At 43.8% G+C, this 25,686-nt stretch overlaps 1 protein-coding gene across 1 annotated transcript in view; it reads right to left on the reverse strand.

Annotated features, from left to right (window-relative positions):
• The window catches only part of NIBAN1 (niban apoptosis regulator 1), a 48,618-nt gene that overhangs the window by 8,098 nt on the left and 14,834 nt on the right, over positions 1-25,686 (reverse strand). The window contains exons 6-9 of the mRNA XM_056844715.1: positions 15,431-15,546; positions 3,411-3,515; positions 2,623-2,785; positions 575-762 (exon numbers count right to left, since the gene is read on the reverse strand). Of these exons, the coding sequence (XP_056700693.1) occupies positions 575-762; positions 2,623-2,785; positions 3,411-3,515; positions 15,431-15,546 (572 nt within the window). The remainder of the gene's footprint in view (positions 1-574; positions 763-2,622; positions 2,786-3,410; positions 3,516-15,430; positions 15,547-25,686) is intronic.

The raw sequence follows: 25,686 nt of genomic DNA on the forward strand, positions 1-25,686 counted from the left end.
AAAATTCTGCAATGCATAATTTCCCCTTTGAAAATGCAAAGCATCTGTACTACATGGCTTGCCACCCCCTCCTTTTGTTTGCTTTCTTGGGTTCACGCATGAGCAGGAGCGACAAATCATGAGATTGCTACAAAAAAAAAACATGGCTGCACACGTGAGTCCATCCCCCCTGCATGTTCTTGTGCTTTCATTGTAACTGAGCCCAGTAGCCCCGTTAGCGTTCTCTCTGTAATCCTGCACTACCAAACCAAACAAAAAAACCTGTTCAATTTGGCCAAGGTCTGAAACTGACCAACACTCGCTGCTAGTCTCCTGCCTAGGAGCCCTTTCAAACCTGCAAGCAGCAGCCCTGGGATACCCAAAGCCCAACGTCTGCCTCAACCACTGCATATCCCTGAGCCAGAGAAAGGAGGCGCTGTGTTTTAACTGCCTGCTCTTGGAGGCTAGATGGAAGTGAGGAGGCACTGCCGCTGCAGGGACCCCCTTCTTGTCTTGCCCGCACCTGGTGCTGCTGCTGGAGAGAGAGGATCAGGCAGTTTGTTCTGAGTTGTACTGCCTGCGGCTGAAATCTTACCTCTTTAAGCTTTGTGTTATCATTCGTTGCTTGGAAGTTCTGGCTGATCTCATTGACTTCTTTTTCAAAAAGCAGACGGACTTCGCTAAATCCAGAACTCACTGGACCCATGAGTTCCTCCAGTATGGAAGCTAGAAAGGGTTGGATGCTCTCACCCCAGCATTTCTGGACAGGGTCAGCCACACTCTCTGCAGGTCAGGAAGATGTGTGTTAGATCTCCGAGGGAACATACTCTATCATTACTCTTAAGAAACAGAATTCCAAGGTGTGGGTGTGCAAAATGGTAGAGCTATGCAAACGCTGGCTGGCTCAGTTTTCAATGGCTCCCACAAGTAAGGTGGAATAAAGGGAAAGAACTGCAATGTGATGCAGAGGTGAGGCCTTGTCCCTCATTCCAGACACTGGAGTCACCAGGAGGATGGGCCAGATTTAGCTCCCAACACCAGTATCTTAAGCAAAGCTTTCTACATTTCCCCCATAGCAATGAATGGCTGTCATTTACTCACATGATGGGGGAAAACAAAATACCATGAATGGAGACAATGATCACAAAACTGATTCCTTGCTCTTGATGACTCCTGTATCTGTAGGGAGAGTCACAGTTCCTGTTCCCCTATGGGGGGCATGAAAAAGATTCCCCTGCTTCTGAGGCAGTAGCAAGAAGGGTGGCAGTGAGCAGGAACAGCATCGGCACACCCTGTTGCCATGCCATTTGCTGCTGTCCCTGATCCCACCACCCTTGCCCCTCCCCTCAATTTTGTTGGCAGACAAGTACTGACATACCGACAATCATGCTGGGCCCCCAGTGGTCCAGCAACCTCACCTTTCCCCCTTCTTAGGCAAGTCACGATTAAAGCTAAAGGTGGGAAGACAGAACAGGCTAAAATAATGGTTGTAATACTGCTCAACTATCATTAATTTTTACTGGATTTAAATTTGCCTACCAAACTACAGCCATTATTCTTCTGTTGAACCAACACTATTTTTAAAAAGAGCACTTTGCAATCTTCCAAATGGTGACTCATAGATGATCAAAGCAAAAAAAAGAGGGGCTGTGGCTCAGTGTTAGTGGCATGCAGAAGGTCCCGGGTTCAATCCCTGGCACCTCCAGTTAAAGGGACTAGGCAAGTAGGTGATGTGAAAGACCTCGGTCTGAGACCCTGGAGAGCCACTGCTGGTCTGAGTAGACAATACTGACTTTGATGGACCAAGGGGCTGATTCAGTATAAGGCACCTTCATGTGTTCATGTTCTCTCTCTCTCTCTCTCTTTCACACACACACACACACACACACTCACATCACCAAACCCCAAGATAAACAGCATCTTATATCCTTATGTATCTAATCTTGATTTGGTTGTTGCTATTAAAATAAAGGGTACTTCTAGGAAACACAATAGAAACTATTACAGTTCAAACGAATTTCTCCAACTAGAGCAAGATAACAGCTAATGTGAGAAGCTTCAAGAGTTAACCCCACACTCCCTTTTAATGTCAAGAGAGATGCAACCACACCCACCACAAACTGGTTGTTAGACTGGGGATCCTAACTGATATATGTGAGTGTATATACACAATTTGTGGTAAAAATGCAAGGCAGAGGGACTCCTATGCAGCAGACAACAATGGAACAGCATAACTTTTACTGAAAATAACAAAAATTTGGGGGGGGGGTGCGTAGTAGAAACCTGGAATGCAGTGGAGATGATATCATTACTTACCTTTTAAGAATTAGAAATGGTATGATAAGAAGTAATCATTTCAGGTTTAGATGACCAAATTTATTCCACATCGGAATTCATTTACAGATGTTCAAGATTATGTATCATTAGACTTTGCTCATGCCTGTGATTTAGTCAATCCCCTCTCCCACTGCACACCACCTCTTTGTACCCCACATTGTTCTTGAAGTCCACTGAATCCCTGAGGGCACAATTTCAGGTGGTGCAGCAGGCTGCAGTGGGAGGCAGGAAAGTTCCCTTTCATGTACCATAGCTCTTCTCACCCTAAATAGCACCCACCCCCTGTATATTCGAAGTTCTATGTACCTTTTATTTTCCCAGCTAAAAAATTCTTGGAGTTCACAATCTGATCCATGCCTGAACGAATAGTTCCTTCAAGCCCCTTGGTAGCCTCCATGCATTCCTCTTTCAGGGCACATAATCCTTCTGAAACCTCATCTTGGACCAACTGGTATGTGTCTTCTACTATCTGTAATGATAGAAAGCAGGAATGCAGCCAATGACCAACTGGGTATGCAAGCATGCTCTTTGGATAAGCAAAATTACTGCCTCTGTAAGCTTTGGTAGAGCTAGGCATCTAAAAGTGCTTGACTGATGGCTGGAGTCCATACGAAATCACCAGATTTCCCCACCACACACACACACACACGGAAGTCCCTCCCCTTCCCAAACCCCACCCTCCTCAGGCTCCGCCCCAAAAACCTTTTGCCGGTGGCAAAGAGAGATCTGGCAACCCTAGTTGGGCTCAAAGAAACACTTTTTAATATAACCACAGATGGGAGGAGAGGGGTTCTGAGTTTTGCAGCTTGTTGACAAGAAGCAGCCTTGGGGAGTTGCCAGAGTGTGCTAGTGCCTATAGGGAACTGATGCTGTTTCAATACTAGTATTGCTTGTCCGTCAGCATGCCTGCTCGCTTCGCCCTGCTCAGAGCTTATACAAACGAAGAAAGAAAGGAAAGAAAGGAAAGAAAGGAAAGAAAGAAAGAAAACACACTCCATCCTAAATCTTTAGTACTCTCAGTCTACAAGAAACTATCCTACAACTTCCTGCTGCTTGGGAAACTGGGGAGGGCACAGACATGAAACAATACTTACCCCAAACCACGCCCTCTTTCTGTCATTCCTCTTTCCTTTCATTTTAGGAAGCAGCATGCTCTGGAGGCTAGGTAACAACTCCTCCATCACAAGGTTGCTGAGAATCTACAAGGAGGCAAGGTAATATTCTTTTCAGCTCCAAAAACGTATAGCTGAACACTGTTTATTTGAGGGGACAGAAGTGCTCTATGTGGGTGTGTGATCTGTAATGATCATTTACATCATGCCTGTCATCAGCTGACACAGCAACCATCCGTTTATGAATTTTACCTGAATTCCTCTCACTCCCTGCAGTCCCTTTCGAGCCCCTGAAAAAGTATTCCTGAGATCATGGAACCCATGTAGATGCCCAGGTAAGCAGGTTGAGGGGCTGCTGCAAAGATAGGGAAAGGGATAAACTTGCCCATTTCTCTCTCTTTTGTAAGGAGAGCTGAGAAACACAGGGAAAATCATAATTCCATTGGCGATTCACAGGACATGAGCCTTTTATTTTATTTCAGAGATTTAGGCTCCCAGGACAGCAAACAAAATGCATACAAACAATAAAATAACGATCAACAAAGCCAATCGTTGTAGCCCAAAAAGTCAACCGCAAAGAACTACTAAAACAGGATTTAAAGTGTTATCAGTAAGCAGATCAGATGATGAACATGCATGTATACATCAGCCATACAGTTCAAGCACTTCAAGTTAATCTGATGCTACAGGTATTTTGCTGCTTGAAGGCTGCGTTCAAATCTTAAGGCATTTGAAAAACTTCCAATGTATGGCAGTAATGGTTGTGACAAAATTCCACACAAAGTAGATTTCAGTCCAAAATCTAAATTTCCAGTACGGCGGATCAGAGTTGTAAAATGTGCCACACTACTGCATGGTTCCTGGTCATGTAAATCCACCATTCTTGTGGAGAGAGGTAGGATGGGAAGTAGATGAGAGAACCAGGCAAGTTCCACATGTAGTAGGGTCATTTTTGAGTGACAAGGCCAATAAACGATTGGAATAGGCAATGTCTGGTATACAAAGAAGAAGAGAAGACCACCCTGCAGGGGCTAACTAGAGGGCAGTTAGACAGGATAGTGAGGTCAGAACATTATCTCCTGTTAGGTGTCTCCAGATTGCTACACTTAGGGCAATATCCTGTTTCTTCTTGGGAATGCCACACTTGGACTTTTTATGCATGGGTTGTTCTCGCCATGGTCACTTCAGACCTCCATTTTGATTATGTATGTATTTTCTGACCTTCAGAAGTTGCCTTGCTCTCCCCTCATGTTTTCCCCATGTTTTCAGGATGCTGTTTTACCCCAAGTTTAAAGTCTGCCTTGATCTCAAATTGAAACCCGGTCCTGTGCATACTTGTCAATTCCGGTTTTTCTTCCCACAGCCATTCTTGCTTCTTTGTCCCACGTGCCTGTCCTCCTCATCCAACCTCTCCCCTCGAAGCCAGTGCAGCATCAAGAGAAGGCTGGTTATTTGCTCAGTTTCTGATTGAACAGTTGATTAATCACAATCACTCTTATACACGTCCTCTTATAAGCGTGAAAGCCTTTTTTTTTTTGTGAATGCAAGATTACCGATGGAACGATGTGAGTGTTTTCATGTTCTTATGACCAGAAGGAAGGGAGGAAGGAGGGAAGGTGATGACACTGGGGAGGGGGCCATGGGCAGGGGGGATGCAACAGGAGGGGGGATTATGGGGAGGAAGGGCAGGGAGCTTTGTCAGGCAGTTCTGCACTGAGAAGGGGAGGTGGTCTGCAGAACTCAGACAAGGATTACCTTTGCAGGGCGGGTGGGCAAAAGCTGCTAGCGCATGCTCGGGGCTGCGGCTCATTGCCTATCCTACCTTGCGAGGGAGGCTAAGCAAGGGGGAGAGGTATTACCTTTTTTTTTGGGCAGGAAGAGATGTGTGTGTGTGGCAGGTGTTTGTGGGAGGGCGGCAATGTCTATGAGATATCTGTGCTGTCTTGTACCAATAAGGCTTCAGGTCTCACAGCCTGGCCCCCACTGCCTTTAACCCTCCTCTGCTCCACCATGAACTCAGCCTAAGGCTGAGGTTGGGCTGGTGGAGCACCCTGAGGAGTCTAGATCTTAAGATGGGTGGGCATGGAGAGTAGTAGTGGAATGACTGCACTGGGTGGGCAGCACGTGGCCCGTGGTGGAAGTACCCGCTGACTAAGAAGTGACATTGGCCCTCTTATGATGCCTGCATTGAGATAGCCAGATACAAATTGGTCCAGGGGAAGTTGTCTGGACCCTTCTCTGCTTTGGCTGTAAAATGGCCCCTTGGTTCAGATCAAATGAAAGAATCCTGCTGCAGGGCTGGCAAGGGGCTGGTGACGTATTTAAAAAAATACACTTCAGTCAATTACAAAGCAGCATTTTCAGGGGGAGGGACTCACTTGTGGTTCAGAAGCTCCGCATTTTCGCTGGGGGTGCATAATTGGTCACAAGGTACTGAAATTTGTTCGCGGGGGGGGGGGGGGAAGCCCCTGTACATAGTGTTTTGAGAATTCGACTGCAAATACTGTGCAGTTAGAGAGCAGCAGATCCAGCAGACACAGACCACACATAAAAGGCCTTGGTCTCTCTCTCAGCTGGTGATGTAGTTAGGACATTATCTCTGTCTCTCCTCTTCACTATCAAGTATGTTAGTTCCTGAAAAAAGCTTTATCTACACTTAAATCAGGTTGTGCACCTTTGCTGAGTTAATTACTCTGCCAACAGGGGTTATGGTTGCCCAGATTAAGCACACCTCTGATTAAATATCACCACAGGCTCTTAGGTGCCAAAGAGACTGTAAGGGATTTACAATACAGTCAGGCAAGAGGTGTGATTATCTCTGGTTTAACAAACAGACAGCTATTAAGGGTCATTAAGATGTCAACTGCCAAGTCTATATGGGCGGAATTACAGAGGTTGCATGTGAAATCCTCATTAAAGCGCCAGATGTGTTTTAAGAAATGGTTGTTTAGAATAAGAATGCAGGAAGGTGCAAATCTCCGAGAACATCTTGATAGAATGCTTGATTTAGCTGAACAGTTGAGAGCTGCAGGAAAGAAAATCCCAGATGAAGTTATGCTTGTGTTAATTTTAATCAGCCTACCAGAATCATATGAGAATAATGTCCATGCACTTGAGGCTAAAGTTACTTGGTCGCTGCAAAGTGTTATCAATCAATTGGAAAAAGAATTCTCTAGATGGGAATTTAAGAGATTAGAGGATGGGCAAATAGCTCTGAATATAAATGACAAAGGTGAGATACGGTGCCACTCTTCTGGGAAATGAGGCCACATCAAGAGAAATTGTCCCTTGGGCGTTAACCAGAGGAAAACTTTCCCCAAAGGAGGAGGAGGGAGCAGCAAAAGGGCTCCGATTACAGTTGAGGAGCAACCATTAAAGAAATATTTTAATGTAATCTGTTTTAACCGATTTCGTAATTCTGTTTATTGTATGCTGATGTAAATGCCTAATAAAGGTCATGATGATGAAGAAGAAATATTTTATATTATCACCACGAGGCACAAAAAGTGATATAAGGTTTATTGATTCCAGCACTAATTTGCATATGCACGCTGAATTGAATTTTTCTGAAATGCTACATGAACAAAGAAAAATTAATTGTTGCAGAAGGAAGCACCGTTTTGACTGAAGGTATGGGCTCTGGGCCAGTCAAATGCAATCTTCCTGGTGGTGAAACCAGAGAGATCCTTGTTCCTACTAATTGCTAGTATATGCCAAAGCTAGCAAATAACCTTATCTCTGTAAGAGCATTGGCAAAGCAAAGAATGATAGCATCTTTTGGAAACAGATGTTTTATCCGACAGAAAGGCGAATTAATTGCAATTGGGATTGTGAACCAGGATTTGTACTCTCTTGAAGCTTATACACAGAAAAACAGAGTTGCACTTACCTGTAACTATTGTTCATCAAGGTCTTCTGTGGAGACACACATTGGGACTGTGCCTGTGTGCAGACCTGCCACCAGAGATTTCTTTCAGGTTTAGGTCTATAGAGGGAACACCACTCTCCTTGGAGCAGGTGCAGTGGTTTCCCACCTCGGCCGTCATGTGCTCAGGGGAGGAGTGCTCCTCTTCCCTCAATTCCTTTTTTGCCCCCACCACAAGAGGAGCTTTTCCAGGGACTTCTAGTTACTACTGTTTTTCTCTTCGATTGTGAGTTTTGGGCTCCAACCTCTGGACTGAGATAGCACTGCCTGGTCTAGTCCCAACGATTTTACCGATTCTTTCACCGGGACATGATCTTTCCCCAGCGCATTTCCAACCACTCAGGGACATTCCTTGAAGGCCTTATTTAAAAAGTGTACCCAATGTGGTACAAAAATGATGCACTCTGATGAACATTACCTCTTCTTGGGAGAGGGCCATGGCATCCCATCATGCAAGATATGCCTGAAATTCACCCCAAAGGCTTGCTTGGATTGAACAGCGAGGCTAAAAGCTGCGTTATGGAAAAAGGCTCTCATCTTGCCTTCTGATACCAGCTCAGGGACTCCCCAATGTCCCATATCGGCTCAACCCATGCCCATCTCCTTAGCTCCTAAAAAGCATGTCGGTACCGCCTCAATCCACTCAGCTAAGTCAGTGAACTCAAGATCGGTTCTGAAGTCATCAGAGCCATCTTCTTTGGTTCCGGCCCCCAAATGTCACAAACATGAGCAAACCGAATGGGCAGCATCAGAACCCCCATGCAAAAAACACAAGCAAAAAACTAAACACAAGGATAAGCCTAAGTAACTGAGAGTCCACAAGGCCCTGGAACCAAGGCCTGGGAAACCACTGCACCTGTTCCAAGAGAAGGGGCATTCCCCTCTAGAGATCAAAACTGAAAGATATCTCCGGTGGCAGGCGTGCGTGCAGGTGCAGTCCCAATGTGGGGCTACACAGACAACCAAAGATGAAGCAAACTTTGCAAAGCAATGCCATCACAAAAACTGCTCTAAGGTGTGGCACCGGAGGTTGGGGCACAGGGACTATTATGTAATTACTCAACTTGAAAGCCAGGATGTACCTAAAGGCATGCAAATGTGCTGATGAAGAGAAGTGTGTGTGCTGCCTCAAAGCAAAGGGAACCAGACCTAGGTTTAACAAGTCACCTAGCACAAGCCAAATGCCCCCTAGAGCTGAAACACAGTGTGGACCAATGAAAATCAAACCCCTAGCGGGAATAAAGAAGTGCTAACCTTTATTGATGACCTCTCAAGATACATTGTGACCTACCTAATTAAAAAGAAAAGTCAAGGGCTGGAAAAAAATTAAAGCATATGTTCCAATGGTCTGTAACATATTCCAAAGAAAGCCACTAGCAATCTATATTGATAATCGAGGGGAATACACGGGGCATGAAATGAGGAATTGTTTGACTGAACAAGGAATAGAGCATCAGTCCCATACACCCCAAAGGATAATGTTGTTACAGAAAGGAAAAACCAGCCTCTCACTGAAATGTCTAGATATATGCTCCTTGAGTCAGAGCTACCTGCAAAAGTACTGGGAAGAAACGATTAACACTACTACCTACCTGCAGAACAAATTACCTACTAAAGGTGCAAGTAAAAAGGTAAAGGTCCCCTGTGCAAGCACCAGGTCATTCCTGACCCATGGGGTGACGTCACATCCCAACGTTTACTAGGCAGACTATGTTTATGGGGTTTGCCAGTGCCTTCCCCAGTCATCTTCCCTTTACCCCCAGCAAGCTGGGTACTCATTTTACCAACCTCGGAAGGATGGAAGGCTGAGTCAACCTTGAGCCAGCTACCTGAAACCAACTTCCATTGGGATCGAACTCAGGTCGTGAGCAGAGCTTGGGACTGCAGTACTGCAGCTTACCATTCTGTGCCATGGGGCTCTTAAAGGTGCAAGTAGTACAACATTTAAACTGTAGTATGGACACAAACCTAGCCTGAATCATCTAAGAGTGTTTGGATCAAAAGCCTACACTTACAGCCCATTCCTGAGCCGACAGTGTATGCGGACGGCGGGGAAGAGGCGCAGCCACGCCTCCTCCTAAGCCGTTTCGCATACGCCACAAAAAAAAAAGCTGTCTCGTGGCTTTTTTTTGTTTAAACGGGGCCTTTTGCCCCATAGAGAACAGCGAGGCAGCAACGCTATTCCAGGTGCCGGCGTACTGGCTCGAATGGGGACAGGAAGTTGCCTAACCGGAGGCTCCTCCCCCCGACCCACTCTAGGAACGCCCCCCGCGCCAGCACGGCCATTGTATGCCGTGGCCTCCACCATGGAGAGGCCACGCCGGCAACGGGGCACCCTCCCTGCCAGCGTAAATGTGTGATTACAATCATTTACTCTGGCGGGGAGGTCACGCCTCCTCCTAAAGAGATTCGTCCCAAATCTCAGGAATGGGCTGTTACGTTCCTAAAGAAAAGCGAACCAAGGTGGATTTCAGAACAGACGAAGGCATTTTTGTCGACTATGCAAGAACCCTCAACCCAGAGACAGAAACAGTCAAGATTTGTAATGTGGTCTACATCACTGAAAGGGAGAAATCAGGCAACATGGAAAAAGTAGATATCAGTGAATCTACACCAACAGAGAAAATTAAACACTGCTAATAGAAAGAGTGCATCTGAGCATGATGGACAATATATCTGATGCCCCTGCAGAACCTAAACAACCAGAAGGGGATGCAGAACCATGTATCAGACAGTCAGCCAGATCAAACAAAGGAGTGCCACCAAGGAGACTTTCTCATCTAGCAAAGGCAGAAGCTATACCTCAGCCTTCCACATGGGAAAACATAGCAAGAATGCCTGCAAAAGAAGCAGAAAAGTGGAGCGAAGCTGCAGAAGAAGAGATTGAATCAAGAACCAAACATGGAAACTTACCGAACTACTGCCAGAGATGAAGGCAGTAGGATGCAAGTGGCTCTTCAAAACCAAGCATGATACAAAAAAGGGAAATACAAGGATACAAAGCCAGATTAGTTGATAAGGGATACTCTCAGAAGTATGGAGAAGACTATGATGAAGCATATGCCAATGGTGAAGCATAGTTCGATAAGAATGCTCTTGAGTATAGCAGCAGCAAGGAAGATGCATGTGGAGCATCTGGACATAAAGACTGCCTCTCCACACGGAGAAGTAAAGGAAGATGTTCACATGGAACAGCCCCCAGGATTTGAACAATCCGAAAACAAGCAACTCATGTGTAAACTGCAAAAGAGCATCTATGGGCTGAAACAGGATGCAAGATGTTGGAATGAGAAACTTCATCAAATGCTAACCAAAGAAGGATTTGAGCAAGGCAAGGCGGAACATTGCCCATACTCAAGATATAGAGTCAACAAATGGTCTTGCATTCTGACTTATATGGATGACCTGATTTTATGCTATGAAGACAAAGAGAACTGTGATGAAAAAAAGTTCAACATCTGAATCAAGAAGCAGAAGTGAAGCAGTTAGGAGACATCAAATACTGTCTTGAAATACAACTAGAAACAGAGGAAGATGGAAACTATCTTCTACCACAGTGGTTCCCAACCTTTTTTTGACCAGGGACCACTAGGACTTTTTTGTTCAGTGCAGGGACCCCAAGGTTCAAAATAAAAATTCTGAGAATTTGAAAATAAACTTTAATCATAACTGTTAGTTAAACATTAAACTTAGAATAATATTTGAATATATATATTTATAATAGAGAACTTTTAATTGAAAATATTAATTTATTATGGGTTTATAACTTTGTTTCGTGGACTTTAATTTAGTTCTCGCGGACCCCTGGGGGTCCACGGACCCCTGGTTGGGAACCAGTGCTCTACCAGAAGCAGAAAGACCTAGAATTTGTGGATTACATGAACAAGGAGCTAAACCAGCAAGCTCTCCTATGGAAATGAACTACATGAACCAGCAAGGAAATAGTGAACTTCTGCCTGACAACAAGCAATACAGAGAAACAATTGGAAAACTGCTGTACATAAGCACATTGACACATCCTGACATCACAGCAGCTGTGGGCATTTTATGCAGGAAGACAGAATCACTGAGCAAAAGGAACTGGAATGCAGTCAAAAGACTTGCCAAGTACCTGCATGACACTGAAGTTACCAACAAGTGATAATCTTACGGATGCAGACTGGACAGGAGGTACTGCAGATTAAAAAAATCAACCAGTGGACGTGTATTCTTCTATGGAGGTGGAGCAGTCAGTTGGAGCAGCAGGAAGCAAGAAACTGTAGCTGTGTCCTCAACTGAAGCTGAATATGTATCCACAGCAGAAGTGTGCAAAAACTCAAATGGATACTGCAACTAATGCAAGACTTTGGGATAGACAACCAAAGATGCATAAAACTTGCACAGATGGAGAAGATCAACTCAAGAACTAAATACATGGATGTGAAGCATCACCTAGTAAGAAACATGCAAGAAGGGCTTGTGGAGTTGCAGTACTGCCCTACAGAAGAAATGATTGCAGATGCACTCACCAAGCCACTTTTCTCAAGAAAAGTCTGAAAGTCTATGTAAGATGAATCTTGTGGATTTTGCACACTAGACCTTGAGAAGGAGTGTTGGAATAGGCAATGTCTGGTGTACAAAGAAGAAGAGAAGACCCTGCAGGGGGCAGCAAGACAGCAGTTAGATAGGATAGTGAGTTCAGTACCTTCTCTCTTGTTAAATGTCATTCCTTGTCTGTCTCCAGATTGCTACTCTTAGGGCAAAATCCTGTTTCTTCTCAGAATTTCCATACTTGGTTTCTCTCTCAGCTAGTGATGTAGTTAGGACACTATAGCTGTCTCTCCTCTTCACTATCAAGTATGTTAATTCCTGAATAAAGCTTTATGTACACTTTAATCAGGTTATGTGCCTTGCTGTGTTAATTACACCAAATAAGCATGGATTTTGCAGGTTCTGAAGCAAACAGAATACTCTGGATTCTTGACATTGTCAAATACAGAGGATAAGCCTTCCTGAAAGGCAACTTGCTGCCTACTAAAGATCTTCCCCTGCCATGAAGAGCCATTGGGAAGTGTTGAATTCAAGAAATAATGGCAAGGCCCATAAGATACAGCTGTGTGAACGGTAAACATCCACAACATTCTGAGAATCCTCTAGAAAGCACAGGCATGCAGGGGTTCTTCAGCAGACTACTGAGTGGTAAGCATAGTCTGAACTGAAGAAAACTACTACTCTATCAGCTTGATCACCTTCAACTCTCTGGAAATAATTATCATCTGCCTACAGCCAAAGACACTGAGCAATTTTATTCTTAGGTAGCCTCTGTACCAAAGGTGATCATGAAAAGTTAAAGGACGTTCTGGCAAGACTGGGGAATTTATGTGTAACTTGAACATTCACATGAATCCTTATAAGGCTTTGAAGAAAATCCTTCTGAAAAACTTGTATGCAAACCATGGCAAACGTTTCCTTGACTTGGAGCACTGCCTTCAAATTATACTAGATCAAAACAAAGATGAGAACATACTAGACCCATATGATAAGAGCCTACTCTAGTTACATTACTATGCAGATAATAATGAAATGCTTCCAAGCTCTGTTATTATAGCTCCCGAGAGAGATAAGGGCTATGAGCCTGCCAAGTCAACTAATGACACATTGTAAGATTGTCAGGTCAACCTGAAAATTTGCAAAAGTTTCAAATTATACCTTTATCCTTAATCCCCTGAGACATGTCATATCACCTTTGGGATGCTGGATTCGACAAGGCAGCTTGCACCATCCCTGGACCCATAACACAAAAGTGTGGCTATGGGATCAGAAGAATGGCTTTTAAAACCCTCAAAGAAAACAGACTGGCTACAATTGTACTTGCAAGTGATTTGATGGCGAAATGCCAAAAATAAACAAACACTGATGAAATCATTCTGGCATTCTAATATTTCTAGCATTAGTAATAACAAAAGTTAGCATTTACACAGTGCATTTCAAGAGTTCAAAAATGATACCCATATGTCATTGCAATGGTTCTTATAACAACTGAGTGGGACTGCAGTGACAGGAGCCTGAGCTGGTACCCACTCCAACCCAAATGAAGGGCATTCAGTTGTGTGCAGCACTGCCAAGAGGGTAGAGAGTTGTGGATTTTCTTCTCCTTCTTCCTTGGTTTTTGGCATATATACTGTATCACACAGAATAAGACACTTTGTCTTTCCCTCTGCCAATTTGTGCCAATGTGCTTATAAGTACTCACTTAAGCAATAACAACTACACTGATGGAAAAGAGCTTTCTCCGCTTTGAATAGCCACTGAGGACTAACAATCCCATAATCCACATCTTGGAAGACTTTACTAGCAGCAGTTCCAACAGTGGGGAAGCTTAATGAGCCGTTCCACACTTAAATTGGGAAGGGGGAGAGGAAATGGTTGGGGGTGAGAAACACTGTTCAACCTGGTAAACGTGGATTGGTACAGGAAAACAAGATTGTTTTGCAGTTCCGAGGAAAAGTTGGCAACTGTCACATAGGATCTCTGTTGCATGCTGGAAAATGTAGTCCTGCTTGGGCCACAGGCCCAAAGGCTGAGAAAAGGGGTTTCGGGGGGGGGTGCAGACAAGAGGGGATAAGGAAACCCTTCCCCCCCCCAAAAAAAAGTATGCGGGTATTGAAAAATTTTATGTGATGTATAGAACCTAGAGAGTTTGAGTACCCATCCACTCTAGTCAGCAGGAAACCTAGAAAGAGATCTCAGGGAGTGTTTATAGCAGGAGAATTGTAGCAGGTTTCCCGGCCTATGCATCTAGCTCCTATGCATAGAAGTTCTGATCTGGTAAAGTGCTGGGTAAAGGAAGACCCAACAAGAGATGGACTGACTCAATAAAGTAAAGGAAGACCCAACAAGAGATGGACTAACTCAATAAAGGAAGCCACAGCCCTCAATTTGCAAGATCTGAGCAAGGCTGTCAAAGGGGTATTCTTCACGGAGATTTGGTGCTGTTTCGATGCTGATTTGCGTCTGAGGCAAATTTTGGTTATTCACTCCAGATCCGTGTTTTCCCCCACTGAGCAAAATAAGCCGGGTTAAAAGAGAGGCAATCCAAACCACTTCTGAGCCGTACTTTCCAGTAGAAGAGCGTTTTGTTGCTCGGATGCCCATGAAAAAATGTTTGCTTCGCTCCCTGGGACGTCTCCTTTCTCCTCCCCCAAGAACGGTGATTGGCTGGGGGAGTTGCCACTCTAACAGCATCGCACCGGCAGGAGGGAGACCCAAAGCAGACTGGCTGCCCCTCTTCAGAAGGGTGATGGGGGTTTTGGCTTGGATTTGCTGCTCTCAGGATGCCCCCCCAACACACACACACATAGGATCGCACCGGCTGGAGGGAGACCCAGAGCAGACTGGCAGCCTCTCTTCAGAAGGGTGACGGGAGTTTTGGCTTGGATGTGCTGCTCTCAGGATGCCCCCCCAAAAAAAACACACACACACAGGATCATGGGAAGAGTGGCAGATTTGGAGCGGTGAGTCATGAGCAGCAGCAGACGTAAGCAGCGCAGAGAAGTGCGCTGTTTCTCCTGTGAAAAATTGAAAATGCCTCGGGATGGGGGGAGAATCTGCGCTGCCATGAAAAAGCTATTTAAATCGGTTTATTGTTTGCTCCGATTCGAAACCGAAGCAAAATCCACCGTGAAGAATACCCCAAAGATAGGACATTTTGAAGGACTTTCATTCATAGGGTCGCCATGAGTCGGAAGCGACTTGACGGCACTTAACACACACACACACACACACACACACAAAGTGCTGGGTAGGGGTGGGCAGCATTTCCCCCCAGTATTTTTTGAGTTCGGATTTATTAGACCTGGACATTTTTGAAAAACAAAGAAAAAGCTGAATACTTAATTTGGCTTTTCCTGTATTTTTTGAAAATTCAGGTTAATAAACCTGAACCTGAAAAATACAGTGCAGAGCTGAAGGTTGTGTCCAGCCCTGTCTTCCGTTTGCTTTGGCGCAGCAAAGTTCGCTCCTAACTTTCCTCCACTTCCCTTTGATATCTACCACAACTATGTAGCCTACAGTATAAAAACCAAATCAAGGAAAGTACCTGAATTTCATTGCCAGTCACCATCTCCCAAGTCCCATAATGGCCTTTCTCCTGACGGAAAAACTGGATGGCTTCTAAAAACGCTTCTGCTTCAAATGAGGCTTGTTTGAAAAAATCTGAAAGAAACAATGAATGAGAACAGTTGGCTCGGATGAACAAATGTCGATATTTCTCTGAGAACTGTATTCAATTTGATTCCATTGGAGATTTCTAACTCAGTGATTAGACAGTGTGATCGTTCTTCCATGGTCGTTTAGTGTAATGGAACTGAGACACAGAATCTATAAAAGAGGTGGAGGAGGACAGAGAAAAATCCATAATTGGTAACTATTAATGAAGTACCCGATAGTAATGGAGCAGTACTAAACAGTATAACATTGTGCCAGTGCAGGTACCAAATGCTACAACCAGAAGTGCAGGGCTATTCATGCAATTCATTTTTCTGCAAGCATGAGAACTTGTAAAAATTGTTTTGACCATCAGGAGGCTAGTCCACGCTGGGGTTTGGCCAGAAGAAGATTATGATGCTACAATTATTGCATAGGTGGGAATATGAGTTACGTGGTTTCGTGTTTAACAGCTGTGCTCATCCTGGACCCTGACCAGAAAGGGACAAAGGGAGCAACTACAAGGCTGACATTTGGATAGAATGATGAGATAACCACAAGTCAGTGGTTGTAGGGTTTCTCTCACATCAGTACATTTTTAAAACTGAGAATTAGTTTATCCCTCGAGCTGCTTCTTATGTCTGACTCAGTTACAGGAAAGGAAGTGGCATCTAATTTCTGATGACAAATATCACAAAGGAGTCAGTGGTAACCTATACCTCTAAAACGAAGGGTTGTTAGAATCCCCCCTCCACCCTCTTACGCTACTCATATTACACTTTTCCTCTGTTCCACCCACCCAAGCTTTTCCTACCAACCATGACAGCTAAGCAGAACCTCCATGTTTGGAGGCAATGCAAGTCTAAACATCAAGTTAAGGGCATCAAAAACAGGGGGGTGTTGTTGCCCCAGGTCCTGCTTCTGAAGTTCTCAGAGTCATTTGGCTGGCCAGTGTTGGAAACAAAATGCTGGGCAAGATGGAAATAGGTAATTCGCCTATAACTAGAAAAAGGCAGTAGGCTCGGAGACCCTGACGCATGTTGCCACATTCATTTTACAGAAGACAAGTCTGTGAGGCAGACATAACTGGTACAATTCCAGAGAGCCAAGACAAGACCCAGGAGGAGTTTGAACCCCAAATATCAAATCTCCAAAGTCATTTCCAACTGTCCCCACAGGTTCACTTTCCAAACCCAGTTGTTCCCCCAATTAATTCCAAAATCCCTATAAATTCACTCTCTTGAAAGAATTATCCACTCCCACATTTGCCCAAATCAATTTTCTCCTCTGCTTCCCTCCTCCAAAGCTATTTTCTTCACCCATGTCAACCTGGCTGCCTTCCTAGTCACCCATACAGGCTCCCACACAACTAGATGTCTCACTAATACCATGTCTGTTCTCCCACATCAAGATGCAGGTGAACAAACGTACTGTAATTTGAAAAATGGGCAGCCAGATAAGCATCAACCAGCGTCCTCCACCCACTCCATTCTAGTTAATTGCTTAATTTAATTATTTTATTGAAACATTCAAGGCAGCTTGCAATAATAGCTAAAACCTCCCTAGCTAAAACCAAAAGCTCTGTATCCATAAAGCAGTCACTGATACAGTGAGGCCCTCATCTGTAGGGCCAGACAAGCAGCAAAGCCTGCAAACCCCACTTCTATACCTCTGCTGGACAGCACACCACCACCTCAGGTGCTAAAGGTCAATTTCAGGGCCACAAGAAAAAAACTAAAAAATTAATGAATATTGACATTTACTGTGGGAGATTTTTTTGCCCTTGAGATGGCAGTGTGATGGGGTATACGCATGGTGGAAGGAGCCACACTTGAAGGGAAAAGAGCCAAATGCCTTTGTACCTGCTCATTTCTGTTGACTTAACACATGGCCCCACGATACAGCAACATTGGCCAGGAAAGGGGATAAATAAATAAATAAATACTTTCCATTAAAAGACTACACAAGGTGGAAAGTGAGGAACTAGTTCTGGGTGCAGCAGAAAAGAGCAAGAATCTAGTAGCACCTTAAAGGCTAACAAAATTTCTGCCAGGGTATGAGCTTTCGTGAGTCACAGCTCACTTCTTCAGTTCTGTGTGGTTCAGCAGCAGGTCAAATTCACAGATAGTTACAACAGGCACAGATATGAAAGGGGCTCTTGATGTATTTCTTAGCATTATTTCAGTGAAGGAAGGGTAGGATTGTTGAATTGAGTGACTCAGCATGCATGGACATTGGGGGGGTACAAGCATTATTATGTGTATAAGCATTATCTTCTTGAATGGGATGCCTCTTTTTTTGTCTTAACCTGGGAGCTGCCCTCTGACCCCTCCTCTCTTTCTGTGTCCATTGTTCTTCCCACTCTCCACATCGCTTTTCATGGAGTCACACATATCTACAGATCTCTCCTGTAGAAACAATGCCTCATTCTCCCATACCCAGTATGTTGGATCAGCTGGCCATTTGTGATAGGGAAAGTACTCTTTAGGTAAGGTCTCTCTGTTCTTTTTTATTGCAACCTGAATGTCTCTATTCCTTTTGACTGCAACCTGAATGTGAACAGAATCTACTTGAATAAATGTACTTTTTACTTTTTGCAATATACTTCTTGTGAGATTGATTTGTGTGTGTACATGTGTGTGTGTTTTTTTGTGTGTGTTAAGTGCCGTCAAGTCGTTTCCAACTCATGGCGACCCTATGAATCAATGTCTTCCAAAGTGTTCTATCCTAACAACCTTGCTCAGATCTTGCAAATTGAGGGCTGTGGCTTCCTTTATAGAGTCAATCCATCTCTTGTTGGGTCTTCCTCTTTTCCTGCTGCCTTCGACTTTACCTAGCTTGATTGTCTTTTCCAGTGATTCTTGTCTTCTCATAATATGTCCAAAGTACGACAGCCTCAGTTTAGTCATTGATTTACTGCACTCAATATCACACTTCTATGACTGAGCAATACTCTGCTATATTAACCAAATTTCTCAATAAGAATCACGGACGCTGTCCCTGCCCCTAACTTCAGGGCATTCATTTGAAAGTCAGAACAGAGCTTATGCATGAATGACTGTAACGGTACCACCTGTGAAGAGTGTTGAACCCTTGCAATCCAAAGAAGAGTTTCATACTTTTCTGAGACCACTGACTTCAATGGACTTAGAAGGGTGTCACTTTGTTTAGGATGGCACTGTTAGCCTGTCATTTTAATCGCAAAAGTGGCCAGCCATGTACCCCTCGGAAGTTCTTTAGCAGGAGATGAATGGTGGACTCACAAGACAGAATTTTCAGTGTATGTGTGTCCACCAAAAACCTGGAGGCTTTAACACATCTCATTTACCATCAGAGCTTCTTTGCATCTAAAGATTCTACACGTTTAAGTTTTAGGTTTGGAATCCCAACAAGAGATCAGATTCTTCTAAAATGGTTGATTATGTGATGCTTATGAAAAATGGCTTGCATAGGGAATATAATTGGTTTGAATGTCAGTACACTTTAATTCCCTGTTTATTTGACAGCAAAACAGAATTGAGTGAGATTTGGAATCATTAGTCATTTTTCAGGATATACTTCAACAACATGAGCAATGCTCAGATCATTTATCTGCCCAAAGGCTATTTCCCCCCGCAAAAAAGGCCAAAGTGGAAACAGCCTGAATTGTTTGGATTGAAATGTTTAGAGGCACATAGCAACACTGCACAAAACATCTAGCACAGAAACAGTCTGTTGGGTTCACTTGATCTTGTCTCTTTGAGTAATTAGAATGAATCAAGGCATTGATAATACCCATTACTTCACAACTGAAAATTTTTGAGATACTGGAAAAAAGTGGTCAAAACAACACTGCAATAAGCATTTGGCAATACAACTTGTTCTTAACCAATCAAAAGCTGGTCTTATCAACATGGAACTTGAACACTCATCTTGGTCCAACTTTGCTTTCTGTCTCTTCTGCAGATGAGAAAGATCAATGTTTATAGAACTAAGTTCCTAAGAGACATCCTACACATTTCTCTTTCTCTTTTGATGTCTCCTTAGCTGAATCCAATAGCCTGAAAGTTACCTAAATTTATGAAGTAACTGCCTGCTCTGAAGCACATCACAGTTACATATTGATTCATTCCACCATGACTCACTTTTTGGAAGCACAGGATTAGTTTGACACATAGCTAGCAAAAAAAAAGAGGGGGGGGGGAGAAAAAGAAAAGAAAACTGTTCTGTGGGATATCTTCTGAAACCTCAGCATGTTGCTAATTAAACTATAAAGATCATTCTTACAATGCAATACTAAGCAGAAAGAGACTTTTCTAAGCCCATTGACTTGAATTATGCTTAGGAACGCACTGTTAATGGTACTGAATGTTTCTCTTTCCTAAATATCACTGTATCTAATTCCCAAGATGTGATCCCTACTATGAGGATCACTAAACCCAAATGTGGCCAGCCAGTGGTACAAACCTGTGCCAATGCCAGTTTTCTACAAACCTGTGCCAATGCCAGTTTTTTTTAAAAAATGGGATATCTAAAACAAACAAACCCAGAACTGAAGAAGTACCCTTTCGCAGCTATCGCAACTGAACAAAAATGTAAAAGCCACCTGAGATCTTTCCAGACTACACAATCACCGTTGGTATTATGGGGCTCCTTATCAACTCCACATATCTCAGCTTTTTAAAAAATTTTTAAAGATAAGGATAGGCCCAGGAGGGAGGATGTGCAGCCGGGAGGGTAGGTCGGGGGTAGACAAGGCATGTGATGGGAAAGTAGAGGGGAAGGATTCCCCTTCTTGTAACGTTCTAATACAAATACTTTGCCACATGATTTTACTTTCACATTCTGTTTGATTTAATTTACATCTTCACACTCTATTCAGTTAAATGTGGGTAGGTAGTAGTAGTAGTCAAATGTAGTGTATAAGACCATAGGCCAGTACAATATAAAGGCACTATAACAACAACTTTAAAACCAATATCATTTAAAAAAATGCGCCTGTACAATTCTATCCAGCTTTCCACAATTTATATTTGCTTCTCTCTAATTTTCTTGGCTGCCAGGCCATAAAGTGCCATTTTTGGGGAAATATAGGGATCCATATCTGATAACAAATAAAATAATTTATCAGCATCAGATAACAACTGTAATGCAAATAGAATGTTTGCCAAAAACTTATTTCAGGGTTCAGTGTATAAAGGGCAGGCCAAAACATAATGGAAGAGATCTCCCACAGGCCCACCACATAGGCAAACACGTTGAGCCAGGTTATTTTTTTTTTTGAGAAATGACCTGCAAGAAGTTCCGTGGGCATAGTTTGGAAGCGCAGCGATGCAAAGGCTGCTCTAAGGCTACAGGTTGTAATGTCCACCAGATAGGAGGTCCTAATGTGGTCTTTTGTAATCATTTTGAACCATGGGGCAAATTTCGTCTGGGAAGTTAAATAGCTATACATTGTAGTGTCTTCTTTTTTAGACCCAACTCCTTAATTCTAGGTTGCTCCCTAAAGGCCGGAGCAAGTCTTCTGGGATGGAATAGTGGGAAATGTGGGTAGGTGGACACATTACTGAAAACAAATATCATATCAAGGTTTGATTTGTGAGTAAACATTTGTTTAGATTGTAAAACTAAGGTCTGATACCAGTGTTTGGTTGTAAAACACCTTTGCAGACACTATGGCCCCGGTCTAGCTCCTCTGGGCTTTTTCATGCATACACATATATCATCACTTGATTTGGTTACTCCCTCTTGCCATCTCAGGAACCTATTGGAGATACAGCTTAAATACATCTTAAATAAACTAAAAGAAACTTGGCTTCATTGAAAAGCCTGGAGTTTGAGGGAACTTTACATTCTTTCTGCAGTATTTGATCTGCAGCGGCTCATTCACACACGCTAGTCACCCTTTCAAGCATATACTGAATTGCTCCCATGCAAAGTTGTGCATGTTGGATACTTTTTATGGGAGTGGGAATCCATATGGGGGAAGGGGCATTTGCCCCCAATCCTAAATTTTCTGATCTGCAACAGATGATCCGCACTTACAATTAATGTGCCCCCTCCCAATTGTTTCTGCAGAAAATACTCCACACTATGCAAGAGAATATCTGTACTTTGTTTTTTGGTGTCAAGTCACATCTGACTTATGGCGACTCCGTAGGCTTTTGAAGGCAAGAGACATTCAGAGGTGTTTTGCCATTGCTTGCCTCCGTGTCACTGCTCAGCTGGCTTTCCTCCTGTCTATATAATTGCTCATTTGGTGTTTCCACAACGGAAAGCTCTTCTTCTGTTTCCCCTTCTTCATTGCTCCCCCCACCCCAGTGACTTTATCTCTTTCTATCCAATCCCACATCTCCAACTGCCTGTCTGATATTTCCATTTAGATGTCTCATCACCATCTCAAATTAAAGATGTACAAGGCCAAACCTCTCATTTTTCTGCCTAAGCCTTCTTTCCTTTGGGTGTACTCCACATTCACTGTCAACATTACCATCTACTCTGCAAAGCAAACACAAAACCTTATCTTTGATACTCCCCATATTGAGCCAATTAGTACATTAGCCCACCAGTATTTGTAAGTTTCCCCAACAGGGCAAAGAGTGGCTCCCTGGGGCCATTTCAGGTCTGGAAATCATCATGAGGGGGAAGGGGTAAGCCCCCCATTCTCTGTAGTCCCAATCCCAATGGACCCCAAAATCTAAATTTCAACCACAAACTCCCAGCACATGCCTGCTTGACAGGATTCAGGGAGGACCCAAAACAGTGTAATGTGAAGTCAGGCTCTCAGTCTCTTAACCCCTACATTGTATCAGCTCTCTAACCAAGAGCAGCTCAGCTCCTCCTTTCCATTAAGGCAGAGGTATGCAAACTCCATGGAAAGTATACCGCAGTAAACTCCTTGGAAAGTATGCCACAAATGGCCAAAATGTGTGAGAGAGAGCAGCAAAATGAGATCTTATGTACTTACAATATTTATATATGGCTTTTCAACTACAATGGTTCTCAACAAGGCTGAGACTGATTCGAAATATATATGAGATGAGACACTTCAGTACACATGCAGTCATCCATCACCTGCCAAAGTGGTTTTTATTAAACCAAATGTGCTGGTAACAGGCAGCATACATCATGGGGGAGACCGCAAGCAGAAGTGGAGTCCTAACTCTACTTGTCGTGAGTCAGCCTGCGGAGACGTCCTCAGATGAGGAAGAGATGGAGGCAGAAAGCAGGCTGAGAACAGAAGAGCAGCAGCAGGCTGCAGAGCAACCAAAGCAGGAGGGCAGCCACAAGCCGAAAGACCTCACCGTGTTCCCAGCCTTCTGGTTCAGGGGATTCAGCTGTGCTTGAGGTGCCGGCACAGCCAGCGCCACCACAGGATGGATCAAACGGGTCACCAAAACGTCTGGAATGCAGGCAGCAAAGGCTCAGAGCGGCAATGCAAGACCGAAGGCGAAGCAAGAGGTTAACGTGCCAGTGTAGAACACGAGCCATCAGTGATAAGGAAGACTGATGTCTTCCACTGGGCTTGCTCAATGAGCAACAGCTGGCCTGCTACCTGAACAAGATTGAAGCAGGAAGCAAAACAAGCTTTGTGTGGGAGCAACTAGTGGCTACCACATTGTGCACTGTGTGCTTCTTGATCCCCTGAACTTCTTTGGACTGCCGTTACCCTGACCTCGAAACTGGACCTGACCCTCAATTTGGATTGCCCCTCTGATACTGACGCTTAGGACTTGGATTGAAATAAAATGGTGCCTGACCTTGGACTGGCTTTCTGATTATGCTGTCTGCCTCTGGCCCTTGTATCAGCCGGCATCCTGGACACTACCCCACATCCCCTCTTGCTTCTGTTTAGATATGCCACAAACTCCTGCAGCCCGTGCCATGGAGCCCCTAAACCATAGACTGGCCCACTCATGCTTTAAGGCTTTCAGAGAGAAAATGTCACACAAAGTTTGGTGCCCAATGGGGAGCAACTGTTATTTGCCCCAGGGAGGTGAGAACAAACTACACAGCTGAGTTATGTACATTTCATTGTTTAAAGCAAAACTGCCACGTTAATTTAGAGCAGGGGAAGTGGTAGTAGTGCACAAGACAATAACGTCATTTACTCTGTCCAAGTGATTCTTGTACAAAAATGCAGTGCAATAGAAATGTATGACTAGGAATTTGGCGGGGGAGACAGCTCTATGGGCACTTGAGTGCTCTGCAAGTTGCTGCAATAACCTGAAGGATGATAACAAGTCCAAAAACATACTGAAAATATTGTATGGACAGAAGTAATAAACTTTTTTGACCCAAGTGTTGAATGGAATGCAATGCAATGCCTACTGTGAAGATGCTGATGTGCCAAAAACCATGGGGGGGGGGAGAGATTAGGGCTGTGCTGGTTACAGAGGTTGCTCCACTAAGGGGGGGAGGAGTGACAGCAGTGTACAGCTGGCAATGGTCTGAGCCTGCCACTCAGTCTAACCGCCTGTTGGAGCGGGGCTGCTGGCACTTATTGGAGGCAGGGCCAGAAGGAACTCAGGTTGATGACAGCACAGCTCCAGGTCCAAAGAAAGACCCAGAGTTGCACTCCAGCTGAGCCTGGTTCAAATGCACCCCTGCTTTTCGACAGCAGTAAGGGAGCTGCTGTGCCAAGCAAAATGGTCCCGCGTGCTGCAATTTGGCACACGTGACGGGGGGTGGGGGCGTTGCCTAGCCCTGCTGTATGATATACAGCACAGTTCTAAGCCTCACTCTTCAGAGAAGGTGACCACACTTATTTGCAGTCTTGTACCATAAAACATTAAAAAAAAAAAAAAGCAATAATGCTTGAGGATATAGCTACATTATAAAAGTTGTTGGATTATGTTCACAGCGATTCCTGCTTTTAAAAAGAATGCAGAGAAACTTGCATTGACCTAAACTAAGTCTCTAATTTACTGAAACAGCAACTCTGTTATTCAACATTTGACTGTAGTTTTAAAGCCCAGAAGACTGAATAAGAGCTGATATTTGCAGAGCTGGGATATAAATGTGGTGCTTCAATGAGTTCTCTCCATTATAATAAGAGCTGAATTGGTGAAGTATGCAAAGTGGCTTCCTTCATCAGATCATGTGGTAGAAGATCTGCTAACCACCAACAGAAACTAGATGAGGTCACTTCAAAACAGGAACCAGGACTGCAATGATGTGCAGTATTTATAGCAACCCAAAACTTGCAAGCTTCAAGTACAAACATGAACATGAGTTTTACTATCCTCAGTTTGAGGATTGGAGGGTTCTACTTTCTTAAGGACTTGGAATAAGCCCTGCCTAGTCATAATACTTGAAATTCTAGAAGCATGGGATAGAAGAAGTGGAAAGTTGAATATTAAAATGTTTTCATGGATGTATTTCAGTTTCTATCCTGTTCTTTTTCAAGGGTTCAGGAAAAGTAATGGGATTCAGATGTCACGCAAAACCATGATTTTAACTAAACTAACAACAGTTATTTGATCGTCTAAATGTGAGACAGCCCACTAACTATGGTCAGATTTCAGGATCTGAAGTTGGTTTATTAACCACAGACTTGCCACAGAAATTGCACCTAAAACAAAATCTGAAACAAAGTTTGGAATCCTTCTTCTAGCAAAACAGCGGAGGAATTTCTAGGTCAGGCAAAAGAGTTTCGATAAGACTAGTAACCTTTCTCAGGAGATGGAGAAAAGAAAACCCTGTCTGCAACCACTCTGTAGTTTCCTCTGGAAGTGGGGCAAAAGGGGTTTGTTTTTTGTTCTGGCTCAAAAGTACAGGAGCCCCATGAGTTGTGCTCAGAATGAATACAACCTTGTGTAGAAGTTCCCCCCAAAAGCAGGGTCATGCAGCTGGCTACACAGGGCAAAATCTCTGAGGGAAAGTGGTCCATGCAGAGCACAAAACGTTCCATCCCAGAAGACTGGAGATTTTTGCAAAGATTGTCCACTCATTCGCAAACACATCTCCACATTAATGAAGGCCATCATCTTTATCAAAGATGAAATCTGCGATAGTCAGAAATCTGAATTCTGTGCAAAGTGCCGGATTCCATGCAGAATACTGCAAACTGAGAATTACAACCTGTACTTACTGGGTAGCACACTGTACCTATATTCACAGAAACTTCCAGTTAATAAGAACATAAGAAAGGCGCCGCTGGATCAGACC

Source organism: Euleptes europaea, chromosome 2 (assembly GCF_029931775.1).
Source record: "Euleptes europaea isolate rEulEur1 chromosome 2, rEulEur1.hap1, whole genome shotgun sequence".
Taxonomy (NCBI): Eukaryota; Metazoa; Chordata; class Lepidosauria; order Squamata; family Sphaerodactylidae; genus Euleptes; species Euleptes europaea.